Source organism: Candoia aspera, chromosome 2, assembly GCF_035149785.1.
Source record: "Candoia aspera isolate rCanAsp1 chromosome 2, rCanAsp1.hap2, whole genome shotgun sequence".
In the NCBI taxonomy this organism is placed as follows: domain Eukaryota; kingdom Metazoa; phylum Chordata; class Lepidosauria; order Squamata; family Boidae; genus Candoia; species Candoia aspera.
In genome coordinates, this window is record NC_086154.1 from 1,483,597 (window position 1) to 1,502,786 (window position 19,190).

At 49.1% G+C, this 19,190-nt stretch overlaps 2 protein-coding genes and 1 pseudogene across 2 annotated transcripts in view; 2 read left to right on the top strand and 1 right to left on the bottom strand.

The window, feature by feature from the left end:
- Positions 1–19,190, top strand: part of LOC134491913 (zinc finger protein 595-like) — a 610,720-nt gene that overhangs the window by 367,760 nt on the left and 223,770 nt on the right. The gene's annotated exons all lie outside the window — the stretch shown is intronic.
- Positions 4,463–7,531, bottom strand: LOC134491994 (zinc finger protein 678-like). The gene is made up of 2 exons (XM_063296112.1): positions 6,400–7,531; positions 4,463–4,664 (listed from the first exon to the last, which is right to left on the bottom strand). Exon 1 carries the CDS (start codon positions 7,410–7,412, stop codon positions 6,720–6,722), a length of 693 nt encoding a protein of 230 aa, XP_063152182.1. The 5' UTR covers positions 7,413–7,531; the 3' UTR covers positions 4,463–4,664; positions 6,400–6,719.
- On the top strand, positions 14,153–16,812 carry LOC134488804 (rano class II histocompatibility antigen, A beta chain-like; annotated as a pseudogene).

Consider the following 19,190-nt stretch of genomic DNA (forward strand, 5'->3'; position numbering starts at 1 on the left):
TGGCAACTCTCACAGCCAGCACAGTCTTGATTTTCTTGCTCACAAGTTCAGATCCTTTTCTTCCCCTGGACATCTGGGCCAGGTAGGCAGATCCCGTCCTGCGTTGCCCGCGTCTTGCTGGTCTCGAAGCTCAGGGGCTACAGTGAGCAACAGCAGAGTCCCAGAGAGACCAGAATTTCAGGAGGTTGTGAGTTCCGGTCCCGCCTTCGGCACGAAAGCCGGCTGGGCGACCTTGGGCCAGTCCCCCCCTCTCAGCCCAACTCACCTCACAGGGTTGTTGTTGTGGGGAAAACAGGAGGAGGAAGGAGCATGAGGTATGTTTGCCGCCTTGAGTGATTTCTAAAAATAATAAAGGCAGGAAATAAACAAACAAACAAACAAACAAACCATCCATTCATCCATCCATCCATCCATCCATCCCAGGGAGCAATTGGGGAGCACGGGCTCAGTCCTCTGCTGCCACATTGAGGCAGCCAATTCAAACACACCTGCAGATGGAGCTCCCGAGCGGCTTCTATGAGACACACGGGTAACTTTGTAAGGGATGGAGAAGTGCCTTTTCCATGGGCCCGGATGAGGGGAACGGGAGGAAAGAGCACTGTGGGGAAAAGCAGGGTCTGGGCATGAGATGCCAACCCAGGAGAGGCTGTTCCTTCAGAGCTGTCTCCAAAGGAGCCCCTCTGCCCCCAAAGCTTGCCCTCTTCGTGCAAAGGCAGGAGTCCCAAAGGGGGTTTCCTAGAAAGCTGCACTCTTTGAGGACCGCGAGAAGCCCAAAAGTTCCTTGAGGAGCGCCTGAAGCATCACTCCTAAGGACTCCGGTGGGATGGAGACACCTCTACTGGGGTAGCCAGCTGGGAAGGCAGCATCCCGACCATTCCCTGCGCTTCCCAGTGGCCTCTGAGCCACGACAAAAGTAGCGTCTCTTGTAAAGACCTTTCTGTGCCCACAAGTAAGTGTTATTGGGAGGCTCATAAGGGTTTTCCAACACGCCTTTTTTAAAAATCTGCAGGTATCACTCCAACCACATCTTTCCAGCCTCTTCCGTTTCAGCTTCTACTATGTCCCCCAACGGAAAACCTTCCCTGGTCAGGAGGAGGCAGTATTGCCTGGCTTTATAGTTTGACTTCCATTTCATTTGACTTCTGTTCTTGAAATGCAGTGAAGGCGCGCGCACACACGGTATTCTGGCAGGCACATGGTTTCTCTTTCTGCCCAAATTTAATTGTAAAATGCACTCCTCACACAAAACATTTATATTTCAGGAAAAATTCTAATTTAGAAATTGCAGGGTGGATTGTTGTTTTTTTCTGAGAAGATGACCAGGACAACGTATCAGTGCTCTAGACCAGTTTATTGTTAATCAGTCTTTCCTAACATCTCCTGATTTACATGAAGGATTAAAGCATCTTATGACGTTACGATCTGGACCTGATGCATTTCCAAAATCTGAAATTCCTAACCTACTGGTACAATTGGAGAACAGAAGACTAACTCCTAAAAATCTGTATGTCAACATCTTCATACTGGAAATCTATTCACAGGGATATCGACACACACGATTTGGCCTTGTTCTATGGTTGTCCCATTTTGGTTTAAAATATTATTATTAAATCTGGAATGTATCAATTTACGGAGAACTTTCAGCTTAATGAGCCTGGAGTACAGCTAAAACTCTACTACGCTTCTATGGAAAGCTATTGTTACTCCGATTTAAAAGCCTGGACTGAAGACACTGTTAATTCTCTCTGAACTGGCTCTTTCCTGACGTAATGAAAAGACTTGAACAATATTATTCCATGCGGTCAAGGTAAATTTGCTGCTCAAAAATTGATTTCCCCTTACTGGTGAACGGGGGGAAATCCCGTCCCAAGCGGTTCGAACACAAAAGAGTTAAACTATCCATCTAGACAGCGGGCAGATACCATCCAAGCCTTGAAAGATCTCATTCTTAGCAAACAATCCGAGCCAGAAACCGCTCCCTCTTTTGGGCGAGCTTTAGGAGAGGAGTGGGCTACTTCATTTTGCTTTTATCCTTTGCATTCACAGGAAGAGTGGGAGGACCTCCTCTATCGCAAAGCCACAGCAGCTCCGTTCCCAGGGAACCAGGGATTGGCAATCCAGGAAAAATGTAGCAATTTAGGGAGGACTGAAGGCTAGATGCCAAACTATGTATTTGGATCTTTCCAATGGAAATGATCTGAACTGTTATTTTTGTTACAATTGTTCCTACGCTTGTCGCGTGTCTGTGTGTTCCTCCGTGGGGAGCTGCCATAGAGATAAATCCCACGTAAGTCGTTATTTTTCCTTTTCTACTTTTCACTGTCAACTCCAATACAGTTGCTTGACAGTGATGTACATTTATTTATTATTAGATTTTTATCCCGCCTTTATTTTATGGTCAACTCAAGGCGGCGTACATACCTAGCGCTCCTGCCTGTTTTCCCCACAACTCCCTTGCGAGGTGGAAGGGGACTGGCCCAAAGTCACTCAGCTGGTTTTTGTGGCCAAGGGAGGACTAGAACTCACAGGCCCAGCACCTTAGGCACTACACCACACCAGCTCTCCGTACGTATTAAAGACTTGAAGTTTCTTACTGAATCAGCGGTTCTTGACAGGGAATTTAGCCATTCTCATGTCAGCCGCCTTGCTAAACTCTTGACAAGAAGGCAGGAGGTCTGCCGTCCTTTCCTCCGGAGAAAGCCCCTGCAAAGAGAGCTATTTCCCTGCAGTCACGTGGTTGGTGGGAGTATACTCACTGGGCTCTCCCCTGTAGGTCCTTCCCCTCTGCTACGAAGGAGGTGCTAGAGGGATTTGAGGGGAAGGCCTAGGGACCACAGCTTGAAAAGCCAAACCACCACATCCTAGGTGCATGTGTGCTTGTATGATCCTGTGACTGTTATATATCCATTTTAAAATGTGTTTAAAAACTTTCGGAAACGGCAGCGTAGCCCCCGCATCCAAAAAAAAGTGGCGGAAGGGAGGGAACATAGAAGGCTCATTTTAAAAAGGGTGCAGAAGTTTGGTAACAGAGAAAATAATATCAGATTTTGGGCATAGCAGCACAACTTGTGGCTTATTGGACAGAAGCCACTGATCGAAAGTTGTAAAACACAGCAACTGTGACGTGAGGTTTGAAGTTAGGACTGAGAAAATGATGATCCCTAAGAAAGAGATAAATATTCAAAGAGAAAATCCAGTCAAAGAAATTGCACAGCAGTGGTGAAATTAATGCTGGGATAGGCCCATCTCAATGAGTGAAAAAGTGGAATCCTTTGCAAAGAAGAAACTATGGGAAAAAAAGATGGAAGCCAGATTCTGAGTATGAATAAAGTTTGTTTAATAAAGAAATGGAGGAGAGACATCTTTCGTGTTGGATTAAATAAAGAAATAAAGTGCTCCTTGGGAAATATGAATAGCTAAAAAACAGGTCAGAAAAGTTCCCGAGAACTTAAGGCTGCCTAAATATCTCAAGAGTATAAAGGAACAAAAAGGCTGCAAAGGAAAATAGAGTAGAAATGTTGCCCTAAGCAGAATAGAAGATGTAGGGAAAGTCCCCACACATCCATTTGGAGATGAAGGGAAGAAAATGGTATTTAACAATAGCTGGAGCAAGAAAGAATACGGGGGAAAAGTTCTGTTAAAAAGCAACACAAAGAAAAAGTAAGAATGGTGTTAAAGGTAAAGGTAAAGGTTTCCCTTGACATTAAGTCCAGTCGTGTCTGACTCTAGGGGGTGGTGCTCATCTCTGTTTCAAAGCCGAAGAGCCGGCGCTTGTCCGTAGACACTTCCTCCGTGGTCATGTGGTCGGCATGACTACACGGAACGCCGTTACCTTCCCGCCGAAGCGGTACCTATTAATCTACTCACATTTGCATGTTTTCGAACTGCTAGGTTGGCAGGAGCTGGGACTAGCAACGGGAGCTCACCCCGTCACGCGGATTTCAACTGCCGACCTTCCGATCAGCAAGCTCAGCAGCTCAGCGGTTTAACCCGCAGCGCCACCGCGTCCCATTCAAGAATGGTGTTAGCTTGCAAATATTTTGGGAAGCTTATTTTTTTCAAACCACATTTTAAATGAATTAATTACTTTGAATTCTGTGATTTATCTTTTAGGGAACTGCTATCACTCCCAATTTTGTGTCATCTGTAGATCTGATACAATAATAATGCTGAAGATGAAAATCACAGAAAAGAAACATTCGTACTCGGACCCTGGAAAAAAAGGCCATTTCCACCGTCATTTACGGGGCTTCTCTGGCCACTGTGGCTCCTTTAATGAGAAGGAATTCCCCTCCCGGCACAGTTTCTTCTGGTGTAATGTGAGGTAAGGGAATCCTCTGATGAAAAAATGCTCCCTGCTTTCTTCACCCACATTGGTAGTCTCTATTCTTGGTCCCACACCATGGACTTGAGTCTCATTTATTTCTGAGATTTTTCCCCACACAAGAAGCAGTTCCCACCTTGTTCCTTTCTTCTGAATTCCTGTCGGTCAAGAAGAACTCCGGGACTGCAGCATATTGAGCTGGAGGATTTTTGTACCACATTAGTCTTTTATTTTGGTTCCAGCTGAATTCCTTATGTCTTTTTCCTCTGGTCATGCTTGATTGCTTGTGATATCAGAAGACTTGACTTGTTTTAATTCTCCTTTTCCTCTGTACCCCTTACTTGGGACAAAGAAAAGGGAACATTATAAATCTAAAGCATAAGCATGCTTAGTTGCCACTTTTAATTCAACATCACCTCGATCCATTCTCCATTTCCTCTAATACAATTTCATGAAGCCTGGGTACTATACAGCCTCAGAAAATAGCTGGGCCTTTCTGACTTTTCATGAGGGCAGAGAAGTGGGGTTTTTTGTCTGTGATAGTTATATTATGTTTTCATGCAAAAAGCTGGCCTTGAGGAATCCAAGGCTGGAGTTAAAATCTCTGGAAGAAACATTGACAATCTCAGATATGCAGATGATACCACTTTGATGGCTGAAAGTGAAGAGGAACTGAGGAGCCTTATGATGAAGGTGAAAGAAGAAAGTGCAAAAGCTCGTTTGCAGCTAAACCTCAAAAAAAACAAGATTATGGCAACCAGCTTGATTGATAACTGGCAAATAGAGGGAGAAAATGTAGAAGCAGTGAAAGACTTTGTATTCCTAGGTGCAAAGATTACTGCAGATGCTGACTGCAGCCAGGAAATCAGAAGACGCTTAATCCTTGGAAGAAGAGCAATGACAAATCTCGATAAAATAGTTAAGAGCAGAGACATCACACTGACAACAAAGGCCCGCATAGTTAAAGCAATGGTGTTCCCTGTAGTAACATATGGCTGCGAGAGCTGGACCATAAGGAAGGCTGAGCGAAGGAAGATCGATGCTTTTGAACTGTGGTGTTGGAGGAAAATTCTGAGAGTGCCTTGGACTGCAAGAAGATCCAACCAGTCCATCCTCCAGGAAATAAAGCCAGACTGCTCACTTGAGGGAATGATATTAAAGGCAAAACTGAAATACTTTGGCCACATAATGAGAAGACAGGACACCCTGGAGAAGATGCTGATGCTAGGGAGAGTGGAAGGCAAAAGGAAGAGGGGCCGACCAAGGGCAAGATGGATGGATGATATTCTAGAGGTGACGGACTCGTCCCTGGGGGAGCTGGGGGTGTTGACGACTGACAGGAAGCTCTGGTGTGGGCTGGTCCATGAAGTCACGAAGAGTCGGAAGCGACTAAACGAATAAACAACAACAAAGTTATATTATGTAGTAAGAAGCAAGGAAAAACAGAATTATAAGAAACCTAGGCAAAACAAGGGAAGATCAAATTGCAGGAAGTGATTTGGGAATTTGGGCCCATAGAAGAAATGCTGGTAGTTCTGTCCTGAAGAAATGCATCAAGTATATACTCATCAGGTGCAGCTCCTCCCAGTGATTTGCAAACTGCACTTAGATTCATCCCTTCTTGCGCTAACGCCAAGCTGAAAGATTAAGTAAACGAGGGAGAATGGAACTCATGTGCAAAGCTGTAATAACACATAAGATTAAAGACAGTGTTCATAACTAGGCATGGCCAAGAATTTGAGATCCCTAAAATTGCAATTCCCATGTTTGAAGCAAAGGTGGACATTGCAAACACCTTAAACTTAAACCTTAAGCCAAAAGATTTCCCATTATTGATAGCCCAGGGTCAGCATCTTAAAATGATAAAAATTTCAAAAATCAACTCACCATTAAAAAAAGAAAGAAGTATGAACCGGTTTTTCCCCCTCAACATATCAAATCTTCGAACAGTTCCTGTCAAGCTTTAGCAAAGGTCAGATTTTAATTGGATTTAGGATTCAGAAAAAGTACCTTTTCTACTTCAGGAAGTAGGATACTGCTGGATGGAACCATCTCATATTTTTAGGGATTCTCACCAGAATGAATCTTTTTATGGGCAGTAAAGTAACTGCTACTGCTGAAGCTCTTTCCACACTCAGGACATGCATACGGTTTCTCCCCCGTGTGAATCCTTTTGTGGGAAGTAAGGGTCCCATTTTCACGGAAGCTCTTTCCACACTCCGAGCATTTGTATGGTTTCTCCCCTGTGCGGATCCTTTTATGAAAAGAAAGGGAACTGCTGTTGCTGAATTTTTTTCCACACTCCATACATTTATATGGTTTCCCCCCTGTGTGGATACTGGTATGGGAAGTAATCTGCCTACTGCTACTGAACCTCTTTCCGCACTCCATGCACTTATATGGCTTCTCTGCTATGTGGACATTTTTTATGGGAAGTAAGGTAACTGTTATATGTGAAACGCTTCCCGCATTCCAAACATTTATATGGTTTTGTGCCTGAATGGATCCTTTTGTGGGAAGTAAGCTGACTGCTCCAAGTGAAGCTCTTTCCACAGTCCAGGCATTCATAGGGTTTGTCACCTGTGTGGCTACTTTTATGGGAAGTAAGCTGACTATTACACGTGAAGGTCTTCCCACACTCCTTGCATTGATATGGTTTCTCCCCTGAATGGATCCTTTTGTGGGAAGTAAGGTAACCTGTGCTGCTGAAGCTCTTCCCACATTCTGGGCATTGATATGGCTTCTCCCCTGTGTGAATATTTTTATGGCAAGAAAGCTGAGTGTACCACATGAAGTTCTTTCCACAGTCCGGGCATTGATATGGTTTCTCTCCTGTGTGGATCCTTTTATGGGAAGCAAGGAAACTCCTTTTTCGGAATATTTTCCCACATTCCTCACAATGATACGGTTTCTCTCCTGAGTGGATTCTTCTATGAGTAGTAAGGGCCCCATTTTCACGGAAGTTCTTCCCACACTCCATGCATTTATAGGGCTTCTCCCCTGTGTGGATCCTTTTACGGGAAACAAGGGAACTGCTTTTGCTGAAGCTTTTTCCACATTCCACGCATGTATATGGTTTCTCTCCCATCTTTACTCTCTCACGTAAAGAAAGTTTGAAAGTTGGATTGCAACTTTTTTCATCTTCCCTGCACTGAAATGGTTGCCCTTTAGTGTGAGTTCTGTAATGTTTCTTTAAATCTATATTATCTTGGAAAATGTTCACATTTTTCCATAAGCATTTTCTTCTTTTTCCTTTGTGTCCTTGTTGAACATCGACATCTTGAACCGGAACAAATTGAAAAATGGAGCTTTTCTTCCTTCCATAGTTTGATGTGTTTTCTTCTTGCCTTCTTGCTTCCATTTGACCTATGATTATCCTTTTTTCTTCTTCACACTTGATTGTCTGTAATACTTGCTTGTCATTTTCATTCTTATACCCATTTATTCCTTCGAGAAAAAAAACGGAGTAGAAATTGTTTCAAGGCTAGGAAAAAGAGTTTACGTTGTAACTGTAGGAAGTGAATGTGAAGGCTATGATGAAATTCGTAAAAACTTCCAGACCAACAAGAAATTATTTTCCCCGTGGATTCCAATCAAATCGCAGAAGGAATCAAGATGAAAGTGATGAACAATCAGAAGAAAGAAGGTTTAAAAAATTATTTAGGAGTGCCCAGAAAGACAATGGGAATGGACAGCTAACTATATTTAATTTTTAATTAATTTAATTTTTACGTTGGCATGCCGTTGATAAGTGGCTTGAGCATCAGCCAAAGCTTGCTGAATTTTTTCCCAGGAATCTGCCAGTTGTGAGGCCCAATGGGTCGGGGAGGTGGGTGAGGTGGACGGTGGAGGCAATTCAGGAATAGGGACAAAGTCACGTCCGAATACAGTACGGAAGGGCACTGCCCCAGTACTTTGATGCACAGCATTATTGTAAGCAACTTCAGCAAACGGTAGGAGGTCTACCCAGTTGTCTTGTTGATAATTAACAAAAGCACGTAAATATTGCTCCAAGGTGACATTGACAGCCTCCGTATTTCCATCTGTCTCAGGATGGGACGCAGTGGATAACGCCTGCAAGACTTAACATAGGCTTTTACATCTCGCCGCAGTGTTGGCCACCAGAACTGCCGCCGCACTAGATGAATAGTTTTTGTAAAGCCAAAATGTCCAGCTGTTTTATCATCATGAGACCTGAATAGCATGGTTTTGCGCAAGGTTATAGGCACATAGAGGCGATCATCTTTCCATGCCAAACCTTGCTTCAAAGTAACCTCGCTCTGATTGTTTTGCAACCAAGTATCCAATTTCAACTCTGCCAGAAACTTTTGTTGCAAATCTGCAGGAACGGATACATGTATCGCGCTAGGACCGGCAGAAGTGTCAGGTTGCTGCGCTCGCGTCTGACTGCGAGTCACTGCTGGTAGTGCCATTTGGAAATCTGTCCAGAGGGTGCCCACCACCTCTGGGGCAGTTCCCGAATCTTGGGGTTGCTGAGAAAGTGCATCAGCTAAAAAGTTTTTCTTTCCCGGAATGAATTTGAGTTTGAAATCAAAGCGACTGAAGTACTGAGCCCATCACACTTGCTTAGGGCTGAGCTTGCGAGAGGCAGTAAGGGACTCCAAGTTTTTATGATCAGTCCACACTTCAAAAGGGTGCGCCGCCCCCTCCAATAGATGCCTCCAATTCTCTAACGCGGCTTTAACTGCAAAAGCCTCCTTCTCCCAAACATGCCAGCACCTCTCTGTCTCAGAGAATTTACGTGACAGATACGCACAGGGCTTTAATTGTCCTTGCTCATCGGCTTGCAACAAGAGGGCACCAATTGAAAAGTCTGAGGCATCGACTTGCAGCACAAATGGTTTGTCAGGATCAGGGTGTTGTAAGATTGGTTCAGAGGTAAACAGCCGCTTGAGTTGGTCAAAAGCCTGTTGACAAGCAGGCGTCCATTTTAGACGTGTCCCTGGATTCTTTGATTTGCGGGTGTCTCCTACACCCTTTGTTTTGAGTAATTCAGTCAGGGGTAAGGCAATCTCAGCAAAAAATTTTAAAAATGGACGATAGAAATTCACAAATCCGAGGAAAGATTGTAGTTGTTTGCGTGTGCGTGGGGGTTCCCATACCAAAATAGCCTCAATTTTAGCAGGATCCATTTCAATGCCTTTACTTGAAATTCTATACCCCAAATAATCAATTTGTGTTTTATGAAATGCACATTTGGATAGCTTGGCATATAATTCAGCATTTCTCAATTTGGTTAACACTTGTCTAACCAATTGCACATGTTCTTTCATGGTTTTTGAATATATTAACACATCATCTAAATAGACCAAAACCCCATTGAACAAGTGGTCGTGCAAGACCTCATTTATCAATTGCATAAAAACTCCAGGTGCCCCAGCCAATCCAAACGGTAACAATTTATACTGAAAAGCCCCAAATGCACAATTAAAAGCTGTTTTCCATTCATCTCCCTCCCGAATGCGAATGCGATAATACGCCTCCCTTAAGTCCAATTTAGAGAAGATTTCCCCCCCCCCCCCCCCCCCGCCAAGTGGGCTAACATTTCCTTGATGACCGGGAGAGGAGATTTGTTTAATAGGGACACTGCGTTTAATCCACGGAAATCCGTGCATAGTCTTAAAGTTCCGTCTTTCTTTGATCTAAAGAGTACTGGAGCACCCACTGGTGAACTGGCTGGTTCTATAAAGCCCCGCTGTAAGTTTTTGTCTATGAACTCACGAAGAGTAGCCAATTCCTTTGGGGTCATTGCATACACCTTTGGTCTGGGCAACTTTGCATTGGGAAGAATTTCAATGGCACAGTCAGTTTTCCGATGAGGCGGCAGCCGATCCGCCTCCTTCTCCCCAAACACATCGGCAAAGTCCTGGTATTGGTCCGGTAGCCCTTCCAACGGTACAGCGAGGGTATGCAGCGTTGACACTGCTGCCCTCCCCACATTGCTATCCTCCTCCTCATCATCCCCAGGAGGGGCTTTATAGAACCCATCTGCAAAAGTAACAGTTCGGTGTACCCAGTTTATACTAGGGTTCTGTTGAACAAACCAAGGCATCCCCAGAATGACCAAGGGACCACCCACCGGTGCCACCACAAAGGGCAACTTTTCCCAGTGGCTACCCAGTTGCAAAGCCACTAACGCTGTAGATTGGGTGACCGGTTTCCCCCCCGATATAGATCCATCCAATTGGGTGAAAATCATGGGACGTTTCAACGGGAAGGTGGGTAACTCCAAAGCAGCTACTACATCAGGATGCATTAAGGAACGTGAGCATCCCGAATCAATCATAGCCCATAGTTCCACAGTTTTTGTACGGGAACCCAGCTTAAGTCTCACGGTCAACGTTGGGAAATTTCCACTCACTGAGGCATGATCGCGCCCCTCTTCTTCCACCTGCTCCTTGGCGCTTTTTAGAGCAGGTGGCTGGAGTTTTCCGCTGGTTGGGAGGCTTCTTTTTCGTCTTGTCCACCATAAAAGAAGTCCACATCCTCCACCAGCTCTGCTACTGTCGCTTTCAGCTTCCTCAGTGCCACTGGTGATTTCCCCGCCGATCTGTCTCTCCGTTCCTCCGGTTTCCTGCGGGGACATGCAGCTGCCAGGTGCCCCTCCTTTCCACACCGCAGGCACAATCCTTTGGCAAAACGGCTTTCTTTTTCTTCTTGCCATGACCGTCTCACTGGTTTGCTAGCAGTAGCTGCTGGCCTTGTAGGTTTCCCCATTGCTTGTTGTTTGGGACCTCTTTTAGTTTGAGTATACTTAGCTTGGGCTTGCTCAACCTTCGCAGCCAATTGTATCCACTCATACAGCGTGGCTGGGTCGCCCCGTACAACTGCCCATCGTAGTATATCTGGTCTTAGTCCGTCTTTGAACATCTCTACAAGGGTGGTGGCAGACCAATCCTCTACTTTGCCGGAGAGTGCTTGAAACTCCAGCGCATAATCCGACACTGATCTGGAGCCTTGAACCAACTCCCTTAGGGCTACCTTTGCTTTTTCCTCAGCTAGAGGATCACCAAAATGCATTTTCATTGCCCACATGAAATCCTCAAAGCAATCCAACTCCAAAGCGTCCATGTCAACCAGCCGCACGAACCAGTCTGCTGCCCTCTCCTCTAGTTGGGTCGCGACAGCATTAATCTTAGCCCGCTCAGAACGAAACACGCTCCCAAACTCTTCCATATAGCTGTGTGCATTCGTCAAAAAAAATGACAGCTTTGTGGGATCCCCATTAAACTTCACATTAAAGTCTCGATATCGGACCCGGGTTGGGCTATCGTGTCTCTTTTTGTGCTTAGCCTTTCGTGGCTGTGGTGGCTCTTCCTCCTGCACCTCTGGCGCTATTTCTTGAGCCTCTGCCAGTCGAACTTTCACACGTCTCCCCCCCTCCCGGCTCCGTCCTCTCTCCCTCTGCTCCCTACTAGGGGAAGGTAAGGAGGCTTTCTTTGGAGGCCTGCTCGGCGGGGGCCCTCCCCCCCAATATTTCCGTGGCTTTCCCTGTTTGTCTACTGGGGGAGGGGGGTTGGGGACACGGAGGTGTCAGGAGAGTCACTACCTTCTTCACCTCCCGTCTTTTCCTTTTTCTGAGTGTCCCTGGTAAAGGTTAACTTTGCCAACAAATCCTCTATGGATTTCATCCTCGCCTCCAGCTGCTGGGATTTCTCCATCTCCATCTCCGTTGGTGTCACTGCTCTCGTCCTTTTGGTGATCTGCACGGTCGGAAACAGCGAGGAATACACCGGCTTGGCTGGGGCTGGTGGCGACCCATACAAGGGTCCCTCCGTCTTCTTGACTACCACTGACTTCACTGCCTTCTCCGTATCGCAACTGGAATCCGTTGCCTCGGAGAGGTCATCCGACCCTGGCGTGAGAGTCCCCTCTCTCCGCGGTCCCATGGGCTCTTGTTCCCCACCTCTGGAGAGCTGACTTTCCCCCGAGCCGGTGGTTGAGGTTGGGGCAGTTTCAGTCATCGCTAATTAAACTCCTCACAGGAAACTGGATGGATGCTAGCAGACTGATATTAAAGATTCTCAGCTTTATGTAACGGTTGCCTATTCCAATAAAAGGAGTCTCATCAGTAATTACTAGAGAAAACTAATTTATTGAATGAATAGTATGCAAAATACGAAGAAAGCTGAGAATGAGCAAAAGCGCGCCAAATACAAACTTAAAAAGCCTTGCTCCCGTTGCGAACCCTCCCCTCAGGCTAGCATAGCAACCACCCACCCCAGATGCTAGCAACTGTCAGAATCGGCCTGGGAAAGTAACCTTGAACAGCAGAGATAACCCAAACATACATTCCAGAAGATCACAAGTCAGCACAAAGGAAATTTACCAGCATGGCCAGGCAGGCACGCAAATGCAAACATAACATGTGAAAAGTTACGAAGAACCATAAACATCGGAACGAGAACATGACACAGTGCCTTCAGACAAGGAGGGACAGGACCCTCAGCATCCAGGAAAGGAAGCCCTTTGCCCAGCTGGGGCACAGACTGCATCCCTCGCAGAAGCTCTAATTCGCTTGATCCTCATGAGGACTAGGAGGCTGTTCTCTTCTGTTCCTTCTTTAGAAAGTAGCCTTTGGGATGTGCTCTGTCTCCCTTCAGCTACCTCCCATTCCCTTGGCACAGCTAACCCGTGTGTGTGTGTGTGTGTGTTGTTGTTGTTGTTTCCACAGGGTGGATATGAGGAATCTCAGCCTGTTCCTGCTGCCTGGTGCTGCGGAAGTGAAACTCCAGCCCTTCTGCAGCGTCCTGTAGTTTGAAGCCTTTCCAATTGCCCAAATAACCCCTTAATGAGGCCGAGGGCAGACAAACAAGACCAGTTGGCTCTTTCACACACCCAAACCAGGTTAATAGACTACAAGGGCCGAGTTCACACGACACCCGACGCGCAAGGAGAGCAGTCGCCTTCCCGCCAAGGAAACGGCCCCAGTCCCAGGATACTGAGCAGCTCAAATGTCTGGCCCATTTTAGCTGCACAAAGCTGGTCCCGGGACCCCCGTGGCCCCCAGATCCCAAGACCATTTGCTTCCCGTTTGGCCTGGAGAAGCGCCCGGATCGGTCTCCCCGGCTTTTCCAGGCAGGCCCCCTCTGGCATTGCGGGCGGGGGGAAGAGTCTGGACCCCATTGCTGCCTCTGCCCCCCCCCAGGCCTGACGGGGGCTGAGGATGCGCCTCCCCGCCCCCCCCGTCACCCCCTGCCGCGCCTCCAGGCTCAGACCCAGGGGCTGCTCCCACGTGCTCCCTCCTTTCAAGCCTCCCACTTCCAGCCTCCCCACGGAGGGACCCCCGACTCAGCTGGAACCGAGGAGAAGCCCCGGACCTCTGGCCTTGCTGGGTCTTGTCCCGGGAAGGACCACGCCCCCTTCGGAGTCCGGCAGCCCCAGCCTGGGGTTCCCCGGGGCCTTGAGAAGCCTTCAGGGGGCATCTAGTCCACCCCCTCCAGGCGCACAGAGAAAGAGAGAGCCTGGCTGAGAGTTGTGGGGAGGGCAAAGGAAGGGGGGTCCCCTCTGGGGCTGGCAGGGACCCCCCCGGAGCTGCAGCCCCAAGACCGAAAGGATCCCCCTCCCCCTTTCTCCGCTTCCTTCTCTGCTCCGAACTATCTCCTCCACCGGGCGAATCAGGAGAGACCTTGCCCGGAGACCGATGACGCTGCAGAAGCTAGAATTCCCATTGGTCCTTCTGCCTTTCTGGGCACTCCCAAGTCAAAGTCTCAGAAAAAACGCTTCCTCCCCCATCCCGACCCTCCGATTCCGCCTCGGGGGCTGGGAGCATCTCCGTCCCCCTCCCCTCTCTATTTGGCATACCCATGTGGGGCAGCCCCATGGGCTCTGCTGGGGTCCCCCTGCTGCTGCTGCTGCTGCTGTTGGGGGCGCTGTGCCGGGTCCCTGGAGGCGAAGGGGGGAAGGAGCCCCCCGGTAAGGAGGGGGCTGGGCGGGGGGAGGGGGCTGGGACCCCCAGGAGGGACTTTGGGGAAGGGGCCGAGGGCAAGAGAGGGGGGAGCCTGCAGGAGCCTCGATCTCCGCGGGGTCTCTGCCCCCTCCCTCCCCACAGCCCCCCAGGAGGACGGAGAGGGACCCCCTTTCGAGGCACAGCCGGGGCCCCTCCCTTGCCCCCCCATGGCTGGACCTTTCGGGGCCTCAAGAGTTTGTTGCGTTAAAAGAGGAAGGAGAAGGAAAGCGAAAGGGAAAGCGGGAAACTGTATTGAAGGAAAAGTATTTTTCCTTCAACAGAAACGCGTTTTTCTTTAAGAATCTGCATTTAGAGGCTCTCCCCCAGGGAGCCCCACCAGGAAAGTGGGGGGCTGAGAAAGGCCCTCCCCCTCCCCCTCCCAGTGGGCCCTCCAGAGGCCATCCATCGGCCTCCCTAGCAGGTCTCCGCCCTCCCCTCCCCCTCCCCGCGTGGGTCCCTCCTGCAGTCGCGGCCGGGAGCGATGGGCTTGGGACTCCCTCCTGACGGCCTTCCTCCTCCTCCTCCTCCTCCTCGCAGCCCATTTCTTGTACCAGTCAAAGGCCGAGTGCCACTTCCTGAACGGGACGCAGCGGGTGCGGTTCCTGGAGAGGTACTTCTACGACCGGCAGGAGATTCTCCGCTTCGACAGCGAAGTTCGTGGCCATGACCGAGTTCGGGCAGCGGGATGCCGACACTTGGAACAGCAATAAGGACCGCCTGCAGACGGCCCCCCATACATGCTTTCCTTGTTTCCCAAAAGGTTGTGTCAGAGATTCCTGTTTACTTTGGAAAAGAAATGCAATTCCTCCTGGCATTTCTGTAGGATGGCGCCATGAGGTCGCAACCCATCATTCGTCCCCCCTCTGAAAGGAAGTTTTGCTCCAGAGCACCACGCAAATAATATCGGATTACGCTCCGTGAATGTCCTTGGAGGGTTTTGCCCCTCGTGAATAGGGGGCGTTAAAGTCTCGGAGGCCGAACACGCATCTCTTATGGAGCCGGACTGATGCCTGGCCGGGAAGAAGGTCCGGCCTCTCTCGGTTGGGTTTTGCAGTCTCCAAATAGCCATCGGGGCCAGTCCACGTTTCCTGCCTTGAGTCAATTTATCTAAATTCAGACCTGAGAGTCCACTGGTGTCTCCAAATACAATATTTCACCCTCTTCCAATTCTGTTAATTTTTGAAAAAATCTTCTAGAATTAATCTTTGCTTTTATTTAGTAGAGGCCAAGTTTATTATTTTGTCTTCATTCCGTAATTTAAAAATTAAAATCCTTCCTGCTTTTGGCCCTGCTGAGTCTCCCACGTCCCTCCTTCTCCTCCTGCTTCCCCCCCAGCCAAGCCCACCGTCACCATCTCCCCCACCAAGGCGGACCCCATGTCCCCCAACACCATCCTCCTCTGCACCGCGACGGGCTTTTACCCCCTGGAGATCGACATCCGGTGGCTGAAGAACGGGCGGCCGGAGAAGGAGGGCATCGCCTTTGGGGAGGAGCTGCAGAACGGAGACTGGACCTACCAGCGCCAGGTGATGCTGGAGACCCGGCCCGAGCGGGGGGACGTCTACGCTTGCCAGGTGGGGCACGCCAGCCTGGAGGCCCCCGTCACCGTCCAGTGGGGTAAGCCCCTCCCTGCCCTCCCCTACCTGCCATCCTGCCCAGGAAGGGGGCACCGCTGGGGCTGGCAGGACCCTCTCTGAGTCCAGAGCCAGAACGGACCCCCTGGAGGAAGCTGGCCCTGATCCTCCTTCTCACGCCAGGCTCCTTCTCCCTCTCCCTCCCCAGAGCCACGTTCTTCCAACTCTGCCAGGAGCAAACTCTGGACGGGGGCCGTGGGGGCCATGCTGGTGGCCTTCTGGCTGTGGGGCTCTCCCTCTACCTGAAGAGCAAGAAAGGTGAGTCTTTGGGGCTGGATAAGGAGAGATGGGGAGGGGATCATGTAGGGGAGGCATCTGATCATGATGGCATAGGAGGTCTTCCTGGACCCCCCCAGTCCCAAGGCTGGTGGCCCCACTGAGCCACCACAGATCCTCCGATGGCAGTAAACAGCCATAGAAAGAGGGAAATCCTTGGGGGGATCCCTTGAGGGCATGATCCTGAGTAATCCGTTGCCCAGATTGATCGGAAATTTCTTTAGAAAGCTTTATGCCTGGAGAGGCTGTAAGAGTATATAATGCGACATATTATGGGCTGTCAATTGAGAGTAGGACCCCTAAGTGCTCCAGACCTTTTTCAGTATTGGTTGTCTCTCTCTCTCTCTTTCTTTTCAGCAACCTCCATCCAACAACCTGCAGGTGAGCACTTTGCATTCCCCTCCAGGAACTAACAGGTTTAATACTGTCTTCTCCCCAAAAATACCTCTTAAGTAACCGCAGGAGCCTTGAATGATGCGCAAATCCTCCATGCTGGGAATTGGGCTCATTTACTTTCTGCAGCAAAACTTTCCAAGATTATCTGGATCCCCCAAATCTTTTTCTGAGATCTTTGGTCTCTTTTCCTTCCAGGGGACCCCAAAATGTGATGCAATTAAAAACAAAAACACACAACACTAAAACATTGTCCAGGATGTTTCCCCCTTTTGGGAAAGTACAAAAGGGAAGGAAAGGAGGGGGACCATTCAGGTCATTGGGGGAAGGGGAAGGAGCACCCCAAATTTGTGGGCTGCCCTCCCTTCCCGCCCCCCTTTGCCATTTCACTGAAGTTCTGGTAAGTTGCACCAGGCTCCGTCCTTTCCTGCCACCCCCATCGTAGCACCACCTTCTTGGTTAACACAGGATTGAATATCTGTGTGTGGGGGGGAGGCCTCCTCTCTTGATTAACCCCTTAATTAAGCCAATTAGGGATAAATTCCACATCAGCAGCATCACGCTGGAGCCTCCCTTTGCAGCCCCTCGGCTGACCTTGGACCCCCTTCGGGTCCCGGGAGATGAGAAGGGGAGGAATCCCCGGTCCTTCGCAGCCTTTTCCTCCCTGCAAGGGGCGGATTCTCCCTCCATCCGGTCCCTGCCCATCAACCACCCCCCTGCAGGGTGGGCCTTCCTTGGGGGAGCTGAATGGGAAGGGGAGGGGAAGCCCACGCCATGTTTTTTCTGCAGACTCTCCAAAAAGAACTTTCGTATATTTAATTGAAGGTTTCACCATATATTCTAATTTTCTCCCATATCACTTTTTTTACAGCACTCATGAGTTAATCCTGCTATCGCTTCCTGCTGTCAGATGCAAAAGGATGTTTTTTCAGGAGCTGATTAATTTCTGCCTCTTTTGCAACCCTTGAAGGATGGAAGTTCGAGGCGGTGGGTTGGCGAGAGGAGGACAATCGCAGCCTGGACCTTCCCCTGCCGAGACCCACCAGCTTCCTTCCACGCCTCTCTTTCTCTTGAGGGAGGGGAAATCGGGAGGGCAGCAGAGGCCATCTAGTCTGTCCCCAGGAACTCTTGGCCTGCCTGTCTCTCCAGACCCCCCAACCTCTCCTGCTCAGCACAGACCTCCCTTCAGGGCAATGGCTGCAACCATCCACCCCACAGCCCCTTAACCCAAAATCCATCTGGCGCTTATTCCAGCCCACTGGATCTGGAGAGATCCCAGATGCTCTGCATATGGAGATCCCCCCTTTCTGAGAAGTGATCTTGGGGATCAACCGCTGTCTGCCCAGCAGAGCCCAACCTCTTTTTCCTTCCTTGGATCCCCCCTCGTTTCTCGGCTTTGAATCCACAGGAGCTTCATCCATGTTGCGGTTCTCCTCTGAGTTAATTTCCTTTGCTTTTATTTGCTATAAATCAATAAACTTTAGACTGCAGGAAAACCCTGGAATGATGTGAGTTGATGCTGTCTGAATAGTGTCATCTCAGCTCCACCTTCTCTCCAGGTCAGAAGCCATTTGATTAAAGCCAGTTTGGTCTAGTGATTAAGGTGCTGGGCTAGAAACCAGGAGTCTGTGAGTTCTAGACTCACCTTAGGCACGAAAGCCGGCTGGGTGACCTTGGGCCAGTCACTCTCTCTCAGCCCAGCCCACCTCGCAAGGTTGCTTTTGGGGGGAAAATAGGAGGAGGAAGGAGTATTTGGTATGCCTGCCGCCTTGAGTTATTTATAAAAATAATAAAGGTGGGATAAAAATTTTAAAAATTCCCTCCATCCCTGAATTTCCGATCTTCTGTTTGCTCCCCTCCAAGAGGGATGTGGAGGGTCGGCAATCCCCCCCCCCCACACAGATCAGAGGCTTCTCCCAAACCCTGCGGGAGGAGTTGGAGGGTTGCAGACTCAGGGGCCCCGTGCAGAAGGTCCCCTTCCTCGGATGGACCACTTGATGGAGGGGAGGTGAAGAGGGGTCCAGGGGCCACTTTCTCAGTAGGGGGTCAGGAGGGGAGCCCCTGAAGGATTTGCCTTGGGACTGGACTTTGGAACTGGTTTGGGTGGGATCTGGACCAAGGAAGGGGTCAGCGGGGAGGGTGTCAACTCCTAGTGACCACAGAGATAGGTTTTCTGCATGATGATCTGTCCTCAGCCTGGTCCTTCAACAGGTTTTACCCAGTATTAAAACGTTCCCTTGGCTGCCCTCGAGAGGCAGTCCAAGGTTATGCGGCTGAGATACGGGGTGTCTCTCTCTGCTTCCACTGAGGAGTTGCTGTGGCTTGTAGGTTGGAGCCTGAAGGATGGAGCTTTCACGCCAACGGGCGAGGCCCTCTGGAGAGACGGGCTCTATTTACGGCCTTGTGTGATGAGGGAAGGAGCTCGGTTGCTCTGCAATCTCACCAGGGACTGACAAATCTCTTGACGTTAGGCAGCCAGAGCCAGCGGAGCAAGAATCCCAGGACCCATCTGAAACAATCAGGCAGAATGAGGGAAGAGAAAAGTTTGCAGATCAAAGGGAATGAAAAAGTTGTGAGAGAAACCAGTCCATAA